Here is a 17775-nt window from a genome sequence, read left to right as displayed (position 1 = left end):
CAATGATCTTTAAATTCTCGGCGCTCTGCCAGGGCCTTCTCCTACCCTGCCAGGGCCTTCTCCTACCCCGCTCTCTGGGCATGCTGGGAGTTGTAGTTTTGCAACATCTGGAGGGTTACAGTTTAGAGACCACTATAGTGGTCTCAGACTGTAGCCCTCCAGATGTTGCTAAGTAACTCACCGGCTTCCGTCGGATCCAGGAAGCTGCGTCGCCGTCCTCTTCTTCCGCCGATCGTCCCCCGCTGCCGCCGCTGATCGTAGCCCGCTGCCGTCGCCGATGGGTAAGTGGATCTTCGGCGCCGGTCCCTGTCGGTTTCCCTGTCCTGCCCCGCCTATTGTGGGTGGGCAGGACGGGGAAACCGAAAGTAAACCCATCCGCCCCGGATCTGCTATTGGTGGTCGCGTCTAGACCACCAATAGCAGAGATAGGAGGGGTGGCACCTCTGCCACCTCACTCCTATCGCTACAGGGGGATCGTGGGTGTCTAGGACATCCTCGATCCCCCTTCTATTCCGGGTCACCGGGTCACCATAGACCCAGAATCAGCGCAAATCGCAAGTGTGAATTCATGACCCCCCTGGGCATTTGCACGGGGTGCCTGCTGATAGATATCAGCAGTCACCCCGGCCCGGTCCCCACCCGGCGTGCGGCGGCGACCGAAATGTCCACGGGCGGACAGGTACGCCCTTGGTCCTTAAGTATCAGGGAGCAAAGGCGTACCTGTACGCCCTTGGTCCTTAAGGGGTTAATGCAAATTTCAACAATGATCTTTAAATTCTCGGCGCTCTGCCAGGGCCTTCTCCTACCCCACCGGGGCCGATCCGAGGACCAAACTAAACCATCCAATCAGTAGTAGAGACATGCAGTGTGTATAAAGGGCAGGGAATTAATGAACCCAAGCTTTTGATCCGCACTTATTTGGGATTCTTCTTTCCTGGCAAATAATTGCAATCCCTGATCCCTATCACGAAGGGGGTTCAGCGGGTTACCCGCACCTGTCGGTGAAAGATAGACACACGCTGGTCCGTTAAGTGTAGCGCGCGTGCAGCCCCAGTCATCTGAGGGCATAACACACATGTTATTGCTCGATCTCGCGATTGATCGTGCAATGTAAGGGGTCATGAAAGCCTCTTGGGTACTGCTGATGCCCACTCCTGACTGCTCCTGTGTCTTTCAAGAACTACTTGACTTCATGATGCTTCTGGGCTTGGGCCTATAATTTTAGTATTTTTGAAATACATACATACATGCTTAATTTAAAATTCAACATTCATGGTGCAATGTATGGGGTTATGAAACACTCTTCGGTAGTGTTTTTTTCAAATTTTCGGATAATTATCACAGTAATAAACTTGAATTTTCCAGAATAATAACCATTACACCATTGAACACTTGTTGCGTGTGATTTTTTTATTAAAATTTTCAAAAAAAATACAGGATGAACTCTGCTTCTTTATTTCATAAAAATTATTTTAGAGAAGAATTTCTTTTGGGGGTCCACCGTCCTGCATAATAGAGTCTTCTGGACTCTTGGATATGCGCTTGTTCATAAACAAAGGTACAAAAACCAAAAATGGCCGGTCAGGGCTATGGAGATGTTGAGACTACATCTTACGGCCACATGAGCCCTGTGGGTGCTTGTGAGATTAGGTCCTTTGTACCCACACGGCGGGGTCCGGGACACACATTTTGATTTAAATTTCAAATAAAAAAATCTGACATTTCAATGGTCTCCTCATGCTGCAGCCAACTCCAGGCTGCGTCATTCAGGTAATATATAGAGAGCACCCGCTGTCCTAAAATTTCGTCAAAATTTTTTGTCAAAAAAGTTTGTCTTTTTTATTAGGGATTGTGAAGCTTTGGTGTGTACTCATGCATCAGCCAACTCCAGCCTGTGTCATTCAGGCAATATATGGTTTACTGATGCCGCTGCTGGGCCTGGGTCTGGGAATTTCAAATTTTCTCATAGGTAGCACCCGCTATCCAAAAGTCTTCTTCATAAATTTCTACAATTGTTGTGTTTTTTTGGGGGGGGATTGTGAAGCCCTGGTGTGTACTCATGCATCAGCCAACTCCAGGCTTTGTCATTCAGGCAATATATGATTTACTGATGCCGCTGCTGGTCCTGGGTCTGGGAAATTCAAATTTTCTCATTGGTAGCACCCGCTATCCAAAATCTTTGGTTTAAATTTCTTAATTCATCTTTTAATCTTAGGAATTGTGAAGGCCTTGTGCCTATTCATGGTATTTGAATGGTATTTGCATCTGCTGTCTCCCATCCAGGCATGCTGCCACAGAGCAGGATGTTTGTCTGGCTGTAGCGAATCCAGCCTCTGTTCCGAAGGGAACACAAGACATACTAACCATCTTGGGACAGTATTTACCACCGGTACATTTACTGACCACTTCTTCCTTTCTATTTAGAGTCATACCTACATCATGATGTTTTTTTTAAATTTTAGAATATTGGACATGTAATTTTAACAGGATTTTAATATGATTACATTTTTCGCATTCTATACCTTTTTTAAATGTGTTTTGAATGTGATGTCTTGTTTGCTGCTAATGACTCGCTAATTTTGCGGGGTTTTTTCTGTATAAAATTGACGTATTTGACATGTAACCTGACGTATTTGACATGTAATCAGAGGACCTGACGAAGAGGGGGTCCCACCCCTTGAAACGCGTAGTCCACAGCGCTAGAATAAAAGAATTTACTTTATCCTTTTGGAATTAATCCTTTATCCTTTCCAAGTTGCAATTTGCAGCTTTTCATGTGTGCATTCCCCGATTGCCCTGAATTACCTCAGTGACGGGAACGATCCAGGCTGCACTCCGATTCCACACCCGGACATTGGGTAACAAAAGCTACTACAGGTGTTGTGCTCTTAGCATAACACAAAAAGATGAGCACCTTTTTTTCTCTTGTTGCTAATGGTTACCTCCGCTCCATCAGAGTGACGGCACATAGTTGCGCTTTAGTCTGTTTTTGTTTTTCATATATCTTGAATTATAAAATTTATTTGGAATATCTATTTTCCTTACAAGCAGAGAGCTTCAAAGTTAGAACAATGCTACATTTTCAAAATTTTCTTTACATTTTGGGATTTTTAGCCAAGAAAGGATGCAAGTGACACTAAAAATTTACCACTATGTTAAAGTAGAATATGTCATGAAAAAACATTATCGGAATCAGAATAAACAGTAAAAGCATCCCAGAGTTATTAATGCTTAAAGTGACAGTTGTCAGTATTGCAAAAAAGGGCTGAGTCCTAAAGGTGAAAAAGGGCTGAGTCCTTAAGGGGTTAAAATATAGTTTTCGATTCCCTTCACTAAAATACTAGAAATAGTTTATACATGATGTTTCCTTTTACATTTTACAGATCAGCTATGGAGCCACCGACCACTCACTATCTGATAGACGCCTCTATCCACATGTTTTCCGCACAGTCCAAAGTCAACATGTCCACAATATGGTAATAACCAAACTATTGAAGCACTATGGCTGGACCTGGGTTGGGATTTTAGTATCGGATGATGATGCGGGAGAGAATGAACTACAGATACTAACAAAGTACATGAGAGAGCACGGGATCTGTGTCGCCTTCACCATAAAACTTTCAGAGAAAAATGATTATAAGGATGATGAATATGAACAAATTTCACGTTCATTACAGAATCCACAAGTCCGTGTCATTATAATGTCCGGATCCTATTCTCGTCATGGGACTACTTTAGTAACAAAATATAATTCTTTATTTTTGGACAAAACTCTAATCCTTCCTCCATCTTGGGCTTTCAGTGAGATCATTGCAGAACGCCAATTTCCACCATTGAATGGAAGTCTAACTGTGGACTTTTTATCAGAATTTTTTTGGGGACAGGAAGATTTGGTAAAAAAACATAAAACACTTCCCATCATATTCCATTGTGATGATTTCTGGATAAATTTAGATATAATAGCAGGAAATAAGGATAAAGATTCCTTTGTTTCGTTTAAAAGATCAAAAAACAGCATAATGTCTACTTTACCAAGTCTGAGGAATTACCTCTCCTCGGGGGTCTCTCCAAGAGTCTATGATGCCGTAGAAATCCTGGCAAAATCTCTACATGAAATGTTCTTATATGTAAAAGACAAATATCAAGAAAATTCAATAACTGGACTTATACAACACAGACGGAAGTTACAGCGCTACATACAGATGATGAAGAGTTCACTGGATCCAATGAGACCTTCATATTACTTTACTGACCAAGGAGAAGCCTTACATCCATATAAGATAATGAACTGGATATTTATAGATAAGACCACACATATGGATGTACGAATGGTTGAAGTAGGGAATTATACCCCATGGGCGATCAGTGGTCAAGAGCTTTACATGAATTCTCAGTTAATAACATGGAAACAAACACAGGAGGTAATAACATATTTTTGTCCACCTCCCTTCCCTCTCTTTATTTTTACTTATTCTTTTGTTCTCACACCAATTTATTTAATTATTCATCTATTTCATTTAGCCTTATATACTTGTGTATGAATTATGGATTAATTATTTTTTATTTATTTATTTATGTAATTTGTTCATTTATCCCATCTGTATGCACTATGCTTTATCTTCATATATTTTTTTATTCCATTACATTATGAATGTATTTATGTATTCAAGTTTTATATGCTGGGCTGGTTATATGTGTACATACATGCATTTATTTAATCATTCTCATTATGCCTGCAATTAGCATCCTGTCCACTAGATGTCACTGCCACATAGATCTGAGAGCGCATCATCCCCTGTTCACTGTGCGCACCTCCCGGCCCTTCTGTGTGCTCATACGCTCGGTGATTGGTCCTATAGGTATATAAAAACCCACAACTATCTGGATGCCGTCACCCCCAGACGAAGGTCAGCGGACCGATACACGTGTAGGGGTGGCAGCATCCTGGGACTTCTAGTACTCTATTTGCACTGTGATATATATTTATTCATTGTTTACTGCTGTATGGTTTCTATTCACACTTACCTTTATACGGCACTTGCACTTTTTTCTCTGATCTTGGTCTTCTGGACAAAGCCTTAGCTTGTAGTAGTTTAACTCATTCAGCGGTTATAAACACCATCTCTTTGAGTGCTAGTATGTTTTGCACTTTATCTATGCCCTGATATGTAAATGTCCCAGGTATGCCGCCTGTCTGTGTCGACTCCCTCCTGTTTTAATTATGCATTTTTTTACTTCATGTTTAATAAAAATTAATTATTTATTCACATTATTTTGAGTAGCTCGGTTTCTCTGTTTATCTAGCCAAGGTGGTGTATACCAAGTCACCATTATTTTATTTTGATTTTTTTCCAAAGTCAAAATGTATTGATTTTTTAAAATTATTTATACATCTATATTTAACAGAGATCCAAAACAATATAAAGTAGGGGGAGTTAGAGTTCCCCAACAGTATAAGTTTGTCAGTCACATAAGAGGGCCAATTACACAAAGCATAAGGGGTGAGCTGAGCAGTCAATCTCCTAAAAGGTAGTGGGTAATAGGCATAGGCTAGTAACGAGGGCGGGTTAAGTAACGTCTGAGAGTACACATCTGGGGAAGTGTTGGCAGGCCGTCAGGGATCGGCTACAAAAATGCAGCAGATAAGAGGTCGACTACTCAGTGCAGTAGGGCCGACTACAACATCTGGAGTAGAAAGGGTATAATTCTAGAGAATAAAATCAGCCAAAAAACAAGGGCACTATAGTATAGATTTTTGGAAACAGAGTCCCCGGTGTCATATATTACCATGCATAGAATAAGCAAAGAAATAACACTGAGACAAAAAATAGAGTACAAAAAGTGTATAAGCTAAGAATAAAGCTTATACACTTTTTGTACTCTACTTTTTGTCTCAGTGTCATTTCTTTGGATAATGTAGAGAATAAAGAAAGAAAAGGAAGAAAGACAAGACAAAGAGGTGGAAAGAGAGTGCGGAAGAAGGAGGGGGGGGGGCGAAGACCAAGTCACCATTATTTTGCCAAGAAAGCCTTCCCGTATTGTACAATCATATGGTGGAGAGGGTGGGTCACTCTATGCAATTGTCTGTGTTCAGCACAGTGCATGCCACAGTAGATACTTGAAGTAGTAGCTATGGCCAGGGCCAATTCATGTCTTATACGACCCACTGCGTCAACATTTTGCAGAACGAGGTTCTACTGGAACAAGGTCAGGAAATAGTAGTAAAACTTCCATGGTTTCTTTGATCTCGTTCAACTTCTGACACCTACCTCCTACCCTCCTCGTCCTCCTCATCCAGGTCCTCTTGCATCTTCCCAAAAAAAAAGGATGGTAGCTTACCCTACTCCTCCCCTCCCTCTCCTTGAATGAAAAGTCACGCACTGCCATACTGTATTACATCTGCTAAGCTTGAGCAGGAAAATCCACACAGTGAATGAGTTGCTTCCCTTTGTGCAATAGGAAGTTTCACACTGGCTCTCTGCTCATAATCTGAAATTGGAAAATGTGGTTGCCATTAATGGCACAAACATCGTAAAAAAATTATGCATCTAGGTGGCCTGACACACTCTCCCTGTACTGCACATGTGCTAAATTTCATCTGCAAACATTAATTGAGAAATTGTGTCTGGGTCAGTGATGTTCTGGCTATGTGCAGGAAGGTTTGCATGTGACTGAACTCCAAAAAACAAAGTTGCCGGCACTAACGCAATAACACCTCCAATAGAGTAATAAATATACTCCAGTGCTACACGGCAAGAGAAAAAACGTGTATATATGTAACACCAAAGAAAATACGGAGAGCTTATAGTAATGATGGCAGGCAGGTAGCTGACAGCTTTCAGTACATAGAACTCATCGGTCTAAGCAGGGAGGCCGCAGGTGATACCGGGGGCAGTTCTGAATTCTTCAGTATAAGGTTTGTGTTTGGTTTAGCTGTTCTTATGCTTTTAAATAGGCCCTCATTTACCTATAGCGCCAAAAAGATCTTCCTCAACACTGTCTTATTTGCGATGTTACATGTGGACCGCCTGTACCAGCAGTACATATTGGTGACAGACTTCCCAATGTAGGAGACATACAATTTTTGGAGCCAGAATGACTTTCAGCTAAGGCATTGGCAGCTAATCAGAGACACTTGTGGCGTGCTCATGCCATTCAAAGAGGCAAAAAGATTTGTCAGCAAGAACACTGGAATTTGTAATGTTCTGCTGCCCATATTATATTTTGATCAGACGTTCATAGTTATTATTGAGGAGGGTGGGATAGAGGAAGGTTCACATCTGGGCGAGGAACCTTCACAAAGTAACAGTGAAGATGATGATGCTGGGTCCTTGGAAAAACTGGCATGGCAATTCGTATGGTTTCTTGCTTGCACATTGACTGGCATATTGCCCACTTGAAGGAAAGAGATGAATACTGGATAGCCACACTCTTAGATCCTCGGTATAAACACAAAATGTTTTTCCCTTCGAAAAAGGAGGATTAATTGGATTTTCATTGGGACAAGGTTGCCAGTAGAGATGAGCGAACTTTTGAAAAATTCGATACAGCCAATTCGCAGAATTTTTCGAAAAAATTTGGTTCGATACGGATTTATTTGCAGCGAATCTATATTAAAAACGACTATTTCTGGACTACAGAGAGCCTCAATAGGTGTGTAGAACACTTTTCTTTGTTCTAACATGCATATGGGGTGTGCTGGGGTAGTGAAATAATACTGTTATTCAGTATGACATGCAGATTACAGGCATCGTTTTTAGAATCACTGACGCAGAGCCGCACAATGACAGAGCCTGGAGGTGGCATCAGTATGAGGAGACCATATAATGGCTGAATGACACAATGTGGAGGTGTTGGCAGCATGAGGAGACCATCCAGTGGCTAAATGACACAGTTGAAGGTGTTGGCAGCATGAGGAGACCATATAGTGGCTGAATGACACAGCCTGGAGGTGTTGGCAGCATGAGGAGACCATATAGTTGCTGAAGGACAACCTGGAGCTGGCAGCAGCATGAGTAGACACTAGGGCTTCACAATCCCTAAAATTAAAAGATACATTTTGAAATTTAAACTGAAGATTTAGGGTAGCTAGTGCAACCATAAAAAATTTTTAGGCTCAGGCCCAGCAGCATCAGGAAACCATATATTGGCTGAATGACACAGCTTGGCATTGGCTGAAGCATGAGGAGACCATATAGTGTCTGAATGGCACAGACAGGAGGTGGCAGCAGCATAAGTAGATACTAGGGCTTCACAATCCCTAAGATTAAAAAATGAACTTTGAAATGGGTAGCTAGTGCTACCATAAAATATTTTTAGGCCCAGGTCCAGCAGCGTTAGTAAACTATATATTGGCTGAATGACACAGCCTGGAGTTGGCTGTAGCATGAGGAGACCATATAGTGTCTGAATGGCACAGCCTGGAGCTGGCAGCAGCATGAGTAGACACTAGGGCTTGACAATCCCTAAGATTAAAAGATTAATTTTGAAATTTAATTTGAAGATTACAGGTAGCTAATGCTACCATAAAAAATTTTTAGGCCCATGCCCAGGCCCAGCATCAGTAAATTATGATAGCACCACAGGTATACTCGGCGTGATAAGTGCAAAACCCGGAACCAGGATGACACAAAACCCAGTACAGCATGAAACACAGCATTTCCTCACTATGTCCCATCCCGACAGGGCGTTCATATTTGCATCACATGCCATCAAAGCAGCTCTGAAGGGTATTCAGAAGAGTCAGGTTTGTAAACCCCCCAGCCGGCAACCATTATCTGGGGACTTGTTCAGACAACTGGCCGATGTGTTAGATAGAGCCCCATTTGGTTATATCGATAGTTTGACGTTGAAGGCTGCATTATTCTTGGGCAATAATGGGTTTCTTAGGCCTGGTGAATTTATGTGTAAATCTAGAAAAGATTCATTCTTACAATTGCACCAGCTGTCATGGGATTCGGATCATTATGCTTTAGGGTTAAATAGTACTCAAACTACATTGCCTGGCCAGTTAATTATAGTAGGTTATTTTCCGACATGGATGGTGCCCAGTCAAAATCTTGCATGCATGGTTCTCTGCTCGCCAAGGTCAAAGCAGTGATAGCCCTTTGCTTCTGTTCAATGGTGTCACCTTGTCTACTTCGATATTTGTCAAGTATTTACGTGTTTTAGTTAAGTCTTTAGGTGTGATCTGGCAGTCATATCTAGTCATTCTCTTCACATCGGAGCAGCTGCTTCAGCATCTCGTCACAGTGTTCCAGCTCATGTGATTAAGAAATTAGGGAACTGGAAATCTAATATATATATATATATATATATATATATATATATATGAGATACATACCTAATCCAAGATCAGAAATGTGTAATGCTTTTCAGTCGTTGGTGATGTAGCATGTTTTGTTCTGACATTTGAGTTTTGCCCTCTATTTTCAGGTGTAATCCTATGCGGCAGTATTTGGCACAACACAAACTGCCTAGCTTATAGCTTAGGGGTAATTTTGTGACGGTTACTTATCAGTAGGTAGGTAAGGTATGCTGTACATATGAGCACCGATCACAAGTGGGAAGACTAATTCATTTGCCTGTATTTGTGGGAGGGGCTCAGCTGTCACTGTCTATCACACCGTGGGTTCTTTATCCCTCTCTCCCTCCCCCTTTTTCATGCCTCATTTCAATTCACTTTCAAGGTATACCCTCTATTTTAATGTGTACGCGGAAGTATTTGACACAACACAAACTTATAGCTTAGCTTAGGGGGTAGCTTATGGCTTAGGGGGTAATCTTGTGACAGTTAGTTATCAGTAGGTAGGTAAGGTACGCTATATATATGAGCACCGATCACAAAAAAAAAAGATATATATGTATATATATATATATATATATATATATATATATATATATATATATAGCAACAGGAAAATACAGCAGCACACTGCTAGCACAAATATATAGATGAAACATGAGTATATAGATCAAACATGAGTATATAGATAGAACATGAAAAGCTATACAGCTGTAATGCAATAAATGAAAATATGAAACTATGAAAATATGAGGTACTTAGCTTGCAAATTTGGCGCCAAATAGCGTGGACCATCCCACCACGGTAAGGTAACCTCATTCTGGGACGGACCCTACACTGTGTATATGCCTCTGTGTGAACAGTACAACAGGCATTGCAAGGTCTGAAACATCCAAGGCACCTTATATACACCTAATAGAGGTGGGTGGGGTGCAGGAGCCAACATGGAGGTAGCCACTCCCCCGTATGTGTAATACAACCAAAGGATAAACTGGCCAGCATATATATATGCACATTTAGTCATTCCAGTAAAGGTTTTTGTCTTTCCATTTAGGTACCAGTATCCCGCTGCTCAGACCCATGTTTACCTGGAAGTCGGAAAAAGGCGGGAAAATCAATCTATACCTGCTGCTATGACTGCGTCCCATGTTCAGAAGGAGAGATATCCAATATAACCGGTATATAGTAGTATGAGTAGGAGAGATATCCAATATAACTGGTATATAGTAGTATGATTAGAAGAAGAAATATCCAAAATAACCGGTATATAGTAGTATGAGTAGAAGGAGAGATATCCAATATAACCGGTATATAGTAGTATGAGTAGAAGAAGAGATATCCAACATAACCGTTATATAGTAGTATGAGTAGAAGGAGAGATATCCAATATAATCAGCATATAGTAGTATGTGTAGAAGAAGAGATATCCAAAATAACTGGTATATAGTAGTATGAGTAGAAGGAAAGATATCCAATATAACCGGTATATAGTAGTATGAGTAGAAGGAGAGATATCCAATATAACCGGTATATAATAGTATGAGTAGAAGTAGAGATATCTAATATAACGGGTATATAGTAGTATGACTAAAAGTAGAGATATCCAATATAGCCAGCATATCATAGTATGAGGAGAAGTTACTATAGTTTCATTACTTTGCTGATATTTAGAGTTGAACAAACTTTTGAAAAAATCGGTTTGCCAGACTCGCCAAACTTTTCGTAAATCACAAGTTCGGTTTTGGCTTGGTTCAACTTGAACTGGCAAAGAAACAAGCCCCTAAATACGTTTATAACACTGCCTAACATCTCTAAACCCTTGCCTAACACTGCCAGGAATGTATTCAGGTAGTTTTAAAGTGTTTTTAAGCTCAGTTATGGCAACATGCAGTTACCCATGGTAACTATTTCAGCGTGCCCATTTTTAGGCCTATTCACAACAAAATAAAGCATGGGAAGACGTAGTGGCTTTATCTCAGCGTTCCAAAAACAATCCCTTTTTTTGGGGATGTTAGGTTGTTTACATGTAGGCCTAGATGGAAGTAGGAAGATAGTGGATTGGTGTTTCCTGTAGTAGCCAGTCTACAGCAGGTGGTAGTTGTCTGATGTTAGTAGCGTACAGCATGAGATTGGGGACTTAAGTCGATAATGTACAGCAGGAGATGGCGAACTGGTAGTAGCAGGAAAGTGGTGTATTTTAAATTAAATTTGAAAGTGTTTCAATTAAGTTTTTTAATTTTGAAATAAAAATAAAAATGTTATTATATGGTTCGTGAACTGGCCTGGGTTGTGTGTTCATAGACCTGGCTGAAATTACCAGAAGAACATCTCATAGTGGTTTACTGGAGGCAGTAGTAGTTGTCTATGTAAAGCAGCAGGTTGAGAAACCATTACAAGTAATTCAAATTTGTCAATCCAGGTGACCCAGGCCTGGCAGGCTGCAGGGAGGTTGCAACAGCAACCGCAATAAATCAAAATTTTGCCCCAACAAGCTGGGTGGCCGAGGGCTGGCTGGAAGTAGCACTTTGCCAAAAAAATCCATTTTAATTTGACCAGCTGCCCTGGCTGGCACAGGCTGTTTGCAAGAGCACATGACAAATGTCCTTGATTAGCTGCCAATGTAAATCACATTGTCTCAAGAAATTATGTTTGCAAAATAATGGCGACCTGGTACTCTCACTACAACAGGGTGACGGGGAGAAGGGAAAATTCTGTTGTCTGGAGGACATGGATTCCCCAATAGATAACTGTAGGATACAGATGAAGCAAACCCCAAAAATGTGCTGCCTGTGGAAGAGGCCTGGCTGTTAGACTTTGTAGAGGGATCAGTAGGATCATCATTAGAAGCAGCAGCGTTTTCCTCACGTTGTGGGGTGCCTCAACTGTCCTACACCATCTTGTGGTGACGCTGGTGACCTACGTAAACTTGGACCCTCTATTTGCAGAGATGACATATTGCCATGTTCTCTGCATCAGGTAAAGTAGAAAAAAAGTTCCACACATTAGAATATCAGACAGGGACTGCACCACCTGACTGTGCCCCTCCTCTTGAAGGTTTTTTAATAGAACCTGGACATGCAGCAGCATCACGGTCACTTGAGCTCATCAGACTATTAGCCCTACGCCTGTTACGTTTCGCAGGTTTTCTTCCCCTACCTAGGCTACGCACTTTTTAGCGGACAATGCCACTACCCTCCTCTCTGAACACGTCAGCTCATGCGCAGGTGGTTCCCACACCATGTCCAATTCCACATCCTCGTCAACATCAAACTCCTCATCACGTCACTCCTCTCTGCATGGACTTCTTGGGCTCCTTGCTCCCCCTCAGCATAGCCACCTTGATCCCTTACAGTATCCCCACCACACGTTCCACCACCAGGGCTCAACCACTGATTCTACCTCCACCACCTCGCCAACACACTCCAAAGCTTGACTGTCCCCACACAAATCCTCCTCGTGGCTAGTGCTATCCTTCTGCATAGCAGTAGGGGGGAAGCAAAGCCAGAGAAAACATAGAAACATAGAATGTGATGGCAGATAAGAACCATTTGGCCCATGTAGTCTGCCCAATAACCTGAATCCTATCAATAGTCCCTGGCCCTATCTTATATGAAGGATAGCCTTATGCTTATCCCATACATGCTTAAACTCATTCACTGTATTTGCAGCTACCACTTCTGCAGGAAGGCTATTCCATGCATCCACTGCTCTCTCAGTAAAGTAATACTTTCTGATATTTCTTTTAAACCTTTGCCCTTCTAATTTAAAACTATGTCCTCTTGTAGTAGTTTTTCTTCTTTTAAATATGCTCTCCTCCTTTACTGTGTTGATTCCCTTTATGTATTTAAAAGTTTCTATCATATCCCCAGTATTTAGGACGGACCTTTCCACTTTCCCATATCAGTGTAGATGGCAAGGAATCCACTGACCGGTGGCTCACCATCATATTGTCAGAGTTTTCCTCCTCAGAAGTTGTATGACAGAAATATTCCAGTAAAGCCGGATCATCCTATGAAACCACATAACCTCTCTCAGGCAGTGAGAACTTGGGATGGCTGATGCTGCTGTTGCCACTACCTGTACTAGTACTGCCACAAACATTCTTTCTGGCAGAAAAAATGGCGGGGGTTTTCTTCCCTCTACACTGTCCACCAGCTTGTTTTCTAGACATGATTTTTACGGTTACTTTTATCCATTTAAGGTGATTTTTCACCAACCTACTTGTCAAATCTAAGTTTCAACGCTTTGAACGCTTTTTGAGTTGCAGAAATGACAGCACAATGAGTACTGAAGGTGTTTGTGGAACAATAATTAATACACCAGAACCATATAACACTACATGCTAGATACGTGTAATTTCACCACACTTTTTGGGTGGCAGAGGAGACAGCACAATGTGTACTGATCATGTTTCCGGAAATCTATTATATTCACTACTGTGTTTATAGGCCCTACAGGTATATAGATTCCACTAGAATACGCTTTGTGGGAGGGTGGCACAGATCACTGCACCTCACTGGAGCTGGTTCAGGAACATTATTCAATTCAGGTATATGCAGGTATGAGCCTTGGAAAAAGCTGTGGATTTGTGGTAGCAAAAGATGAGCCTTTCAGATGCAGTGATGAGGATGTCCTCTTATAAGCTGTTTTAGTGTATAGGAGCCCCTGTAGGATTCTTCTTGTATTGGAATTTAATTCTAATCACACACACATACACACGGTCTCTCTTTTAACCACTAACTGTCCCTATGTCTGACTCTCTCCCTCTCTCTGTCTCCTCACTGCAGAAGTTCAAAACTCATGTACTTAATACAAATACGGTATCTTTTTATGGAAAAAGTGTGAAATAAAAAAGTTATGGCACCCAGAATGTGATAACAAAAAAACAAACACACAAAAAAAAACACTTGGGCTGAGAAGTGAGGTTTAGAAATGTAAGGTTCTACATATCGGAAAGGAAAGTCCATCCAAGATTATTTAATGAATGGGAAAACACTGGGAAAAATTTACAAAAGAAAATGAAAACATAAAGCATTGGTACGGCCTCACCTGGAATATGCTGTTCAGTTTTGGTCGCCTGTTCATAAAAGGGACACTGCAGAGTTGGAAAGGGTGCAGAGACGCGCGACTAAACTAATATGGGGCATGGAACATCTTAGCTATGAGGAGCGATTAAAGGAGTTACAATTGTTTAGTCTTGAGAAGAGACGTTTAAGGGGGGATATGATAAACGTATATAAGTATATAAATGGCCCATACAAAAAATATGGAGAAAAACTGTTCCAGGTTAAACCCCCCCAAAGGACGAGGGGGCACTCCCTCCGTCTGGAGAAGAAAAGGTTTAGTCTAAAGGGGCGGCACGCCTTCTTTACCGTGAGGACTGTGAATTTATGGAACGGTCTACCTCAGGAACTGGTCACAGCAGGAACAATTAACAGCTTTAAAACAGGGTTAGATACATTCCTGGAACAAAATAACATTAAAGCTTATGCAGAATTATAAAACTACATCCCTTTCCCTTATCCCCTTACATCCTTCCCTTCAATCCCCTGGTTGGACTTGATGGACGTATGTCTTTTTTCAACCATACTAACTATGTAACTATATAAAGTCTACCTGTCAACATCAAAAAACTCCTCACATATTAAACGTTTTTAACATTTTATCACTAGAACAAATGTGGAGAGAAGTGCTGGGTGTGTGTTTTTCTACCTACTCTGTGTCTACGTGAGTGACATGGTCCTATAGACTTGCATTAGATGACTTTCTCGGTCACAGGATAATAAGCCCAGAGAGAATGGACTAAGCCTACCCTTCTCCCAGCTTGTTCTAGCTATCAGTCAGGGTAAACTTTTTCACATGACTCTATGACATATCAACATTTTTGGTACAGACAGTGCCTATTTAACTGTAGCGGCCAGAGTCAGGCAGCAGCAGCCAAGGCAAATATAATCATGGTGAGCATCAAAAGGGGTATAAAAATACACAACAAGGAAATCATTCTACTACTGTACAAATCACTATTACTGGGTACTAGTGTACAAGAAAATGATAGTGGGGCTGAAATGGGTCTAAATGGTTGATCCATATTGCTTTATTTTGCCGCACCCTCTTGTCTCAATTTTTCCTTCTCCATAAAGTGAATTAATCGTAGATTTAAAAGGATTTTCAAGGGAAATAGTGTTAATGGCCTATCCACAAGAAAACTGGTACCCCCATGAATCAGCTGCTTGGGTGAGGAGTGGCACCTGGATAGAAGCCTCAGCTCTTCACACTGTGTAGTGGTGTCGCCATTGAAGAAAATAGCAACTGCTCTTCCATGACCAAGCACCACCACTACTCAATGTACAGAGTCGAGGCCTTCAGCCTAGTATAAAATTTAGATCTGGGTGTCAAGGCTCACCTGAAAAACTGATCTGTGGGGGTTCGATGTGTGAGACAGGCATCAATATCATGGTCCTGGAAATTATTGTAATATGTTATGAAATCTTCCTACAGATTCAGAAAACTGCATGAAATGCCCAAGTGATGAATGGCCAAATGAGAAGAGAGACCGATGCCTGCCCAAAGTCATAGATTTCATCTCTTACCAAAATGACACAATGGCTTCTGTATTCTCCTTTGTCTCCATCTTTGGATGTTTGGTGACTGGCTTCATTTTTGGAATATTTATCTCCTACCGGGACACTCCTATTGTTAAAGCTAATAACCGGAACCTGAGTTATCTCCTCCTGTTCTCCATCCTCCTCAGCTTCCTCTCTGTCTTCTTGTTTCTTGGTCGTCCCAGTGATGTCTCTTGTAGATTACGTGAAACCAGTTTTGGAGTCTTCTTCTCAGTCGCCGTCTCTTCACTCCTCTCCAAGACCATTATGGTTTGTGTTGCTTTTAAGTCCACCAAGCCTGGAAGCTCCTGGAGAAAATGGCTGAATGTGAAGCTGCCCTATACCATAGTGTTGTTGTGTTCTTCCATTCAAGTTGTAATCTGTGTTATCTGGTTGTCTATCTCTCCCCCATTCCAGGACCTGGACACTCAGTCTTATCCTGGGAAGATCATCATTCAGTGTAATACAGGCTCAGATATCTGGTTCTACTCCATGTTGGGTTATCTGGGGTTCCTGGCAGCGGTGAGCTTTGTTCTGGCTTTCATGGTGAGGACATTACCGGACACTTTCAATGAGGCCAAGTACATCACCTTCAGCATGCTGCTGTTCTGCAGTGTCTGGATCGCCATGATCCCAGCTTATCTGAGCACCACAGGGAAATCCATGGTGGCTGTGGAGATCTTTGCAGTGATGGCGTCCAGTGCTGGACTTTTAGGGTGTGTGTTTTTCCCAAAATGTTTTATCATTTTATTGAAATCTGAAATGAATAGGAAAACTGATCTGCTGGGGAAAAGGAAGACCTGAAAATATTCACCCCCACCTCTGACTCTGAACAGTAACATATATATATATATATATATATATATATATATATATATATATATATATATATATATATATATATAATGTGAAATCTATATAAATGTAATAATATGATTCCATCTCTTTCAATAATTGTTGCATTTCTCACAACATTAATTCAAAATACTTTCTCTAAAAAATCTCTGAGTAGTATTAGTAGATTTACCTCTTTCTATGTGAAAATGTAGTTTATAAAAAACATTAAAAGTAACTTTATGTGTCTGAGCGATCTCCAGATGACTCCACCACAGCTCAGAAGCAGATCATTTTTTATTCTTATCTTGCCAAGGTCTGGTGTAGAGCCTTTGCTTTATTACTGCCACTGCTTGCTGTTTGTGTGATTATGATGTAAAGGATTACAGTTCCCATGATCCTTCTCTCATCTTAAAGGGCTACGATGGTGGAAAAGAAATGTCTTCAAATCAACTGGTGACAGAAAGCTAAACAGATTTGTACATTTCTTCTATATAAATATCTTGATCCTTCCAGTACTTATCAGCTGCTTTATACTACAGAAAAAGTTGTGTAGTTATTTCCATTCTGACCACAGTGCTCTCTGCTGACACCTCTGTCCATGTCAGGAATTGTCCAGAGCAGGAGAGGTTTGCTATGGGAATTTGCTTCTTCTCTCGATGGTTCCTGACACGGACAGATGTGTCAGCCGAAAGCACTGTGGTCAGACTGGAGTAAACACAGCAACATATAATGTGTCGGCAGATGAGAACTACTTGGCGCATCTAGTCTGCCCAATATTCTGAATACTATCAATAGTCCCTGGCACTATCGTTTAAGAAGGATAGCCTTATGCCTATCCCTATCTTATATAAAGGATAGACTTATGCCTAAGGATAGCCTTATGCCTATCCCTATCTTATATGAAGGATAGCCTTATGCCTATCTCTATGTTATATAAAAGATACCCTTATACCTATCCCTATCTTATATAAACTTAGACTTATGCCTATCCCTATCTTATATGAAGGATAGCCTTATACCTATCCCTATCTT

At 41.2% G+C, this 17775-nt stretch overlaps 1 protein-coding gene across 1 annotated transcript in view; it reads left to right on the top strand.

The window, feature by feature from the left end:
* Positions 1 to 16710, top strand: part of LOC130312929 (vomeronasal type-2 receptor 26-like) — a 44225-nt gene extending 27515 nt beyond the window's left edge. The window contains exons 3-5 of the mRNA XM_056552625.1: positions 3384 to 4421; positions 10359 to 10482; positions 15803 to 16710. Coding sequence (XP_056408600.1) covers positions 3384 to 4421; positions 10359 to 10482; positions 15803 to 16710 — 2070 coding nt within the window. The remainder of the gene's footprint in view (positions 1 to 3383; positions 4422 to 10358; positions 10483 to 15802) is intronic.
* The last annotated feature ends 1065 nt before the right edge of the window (positions 16711 to 17775 follow it).

This window comes from Hyla sarda, chromosome 1 (genome assembly GCF_029499605.1).
Source record: "Hyla sarda isolate aHylSar1 chromosome 1, aHylSar1.hap1, whole genome shotgun sequence".
NCBI lineage: Eukaryota > Metazoa > Chordata > Amphibia > Anura > Hylidae > Hyla > Hyla sarda.
The sequence above is the reverse complement of the archived record's forward strand: the minus strand, read 5'-3'. Positions and strand labels throughout refer to the sequence as shown.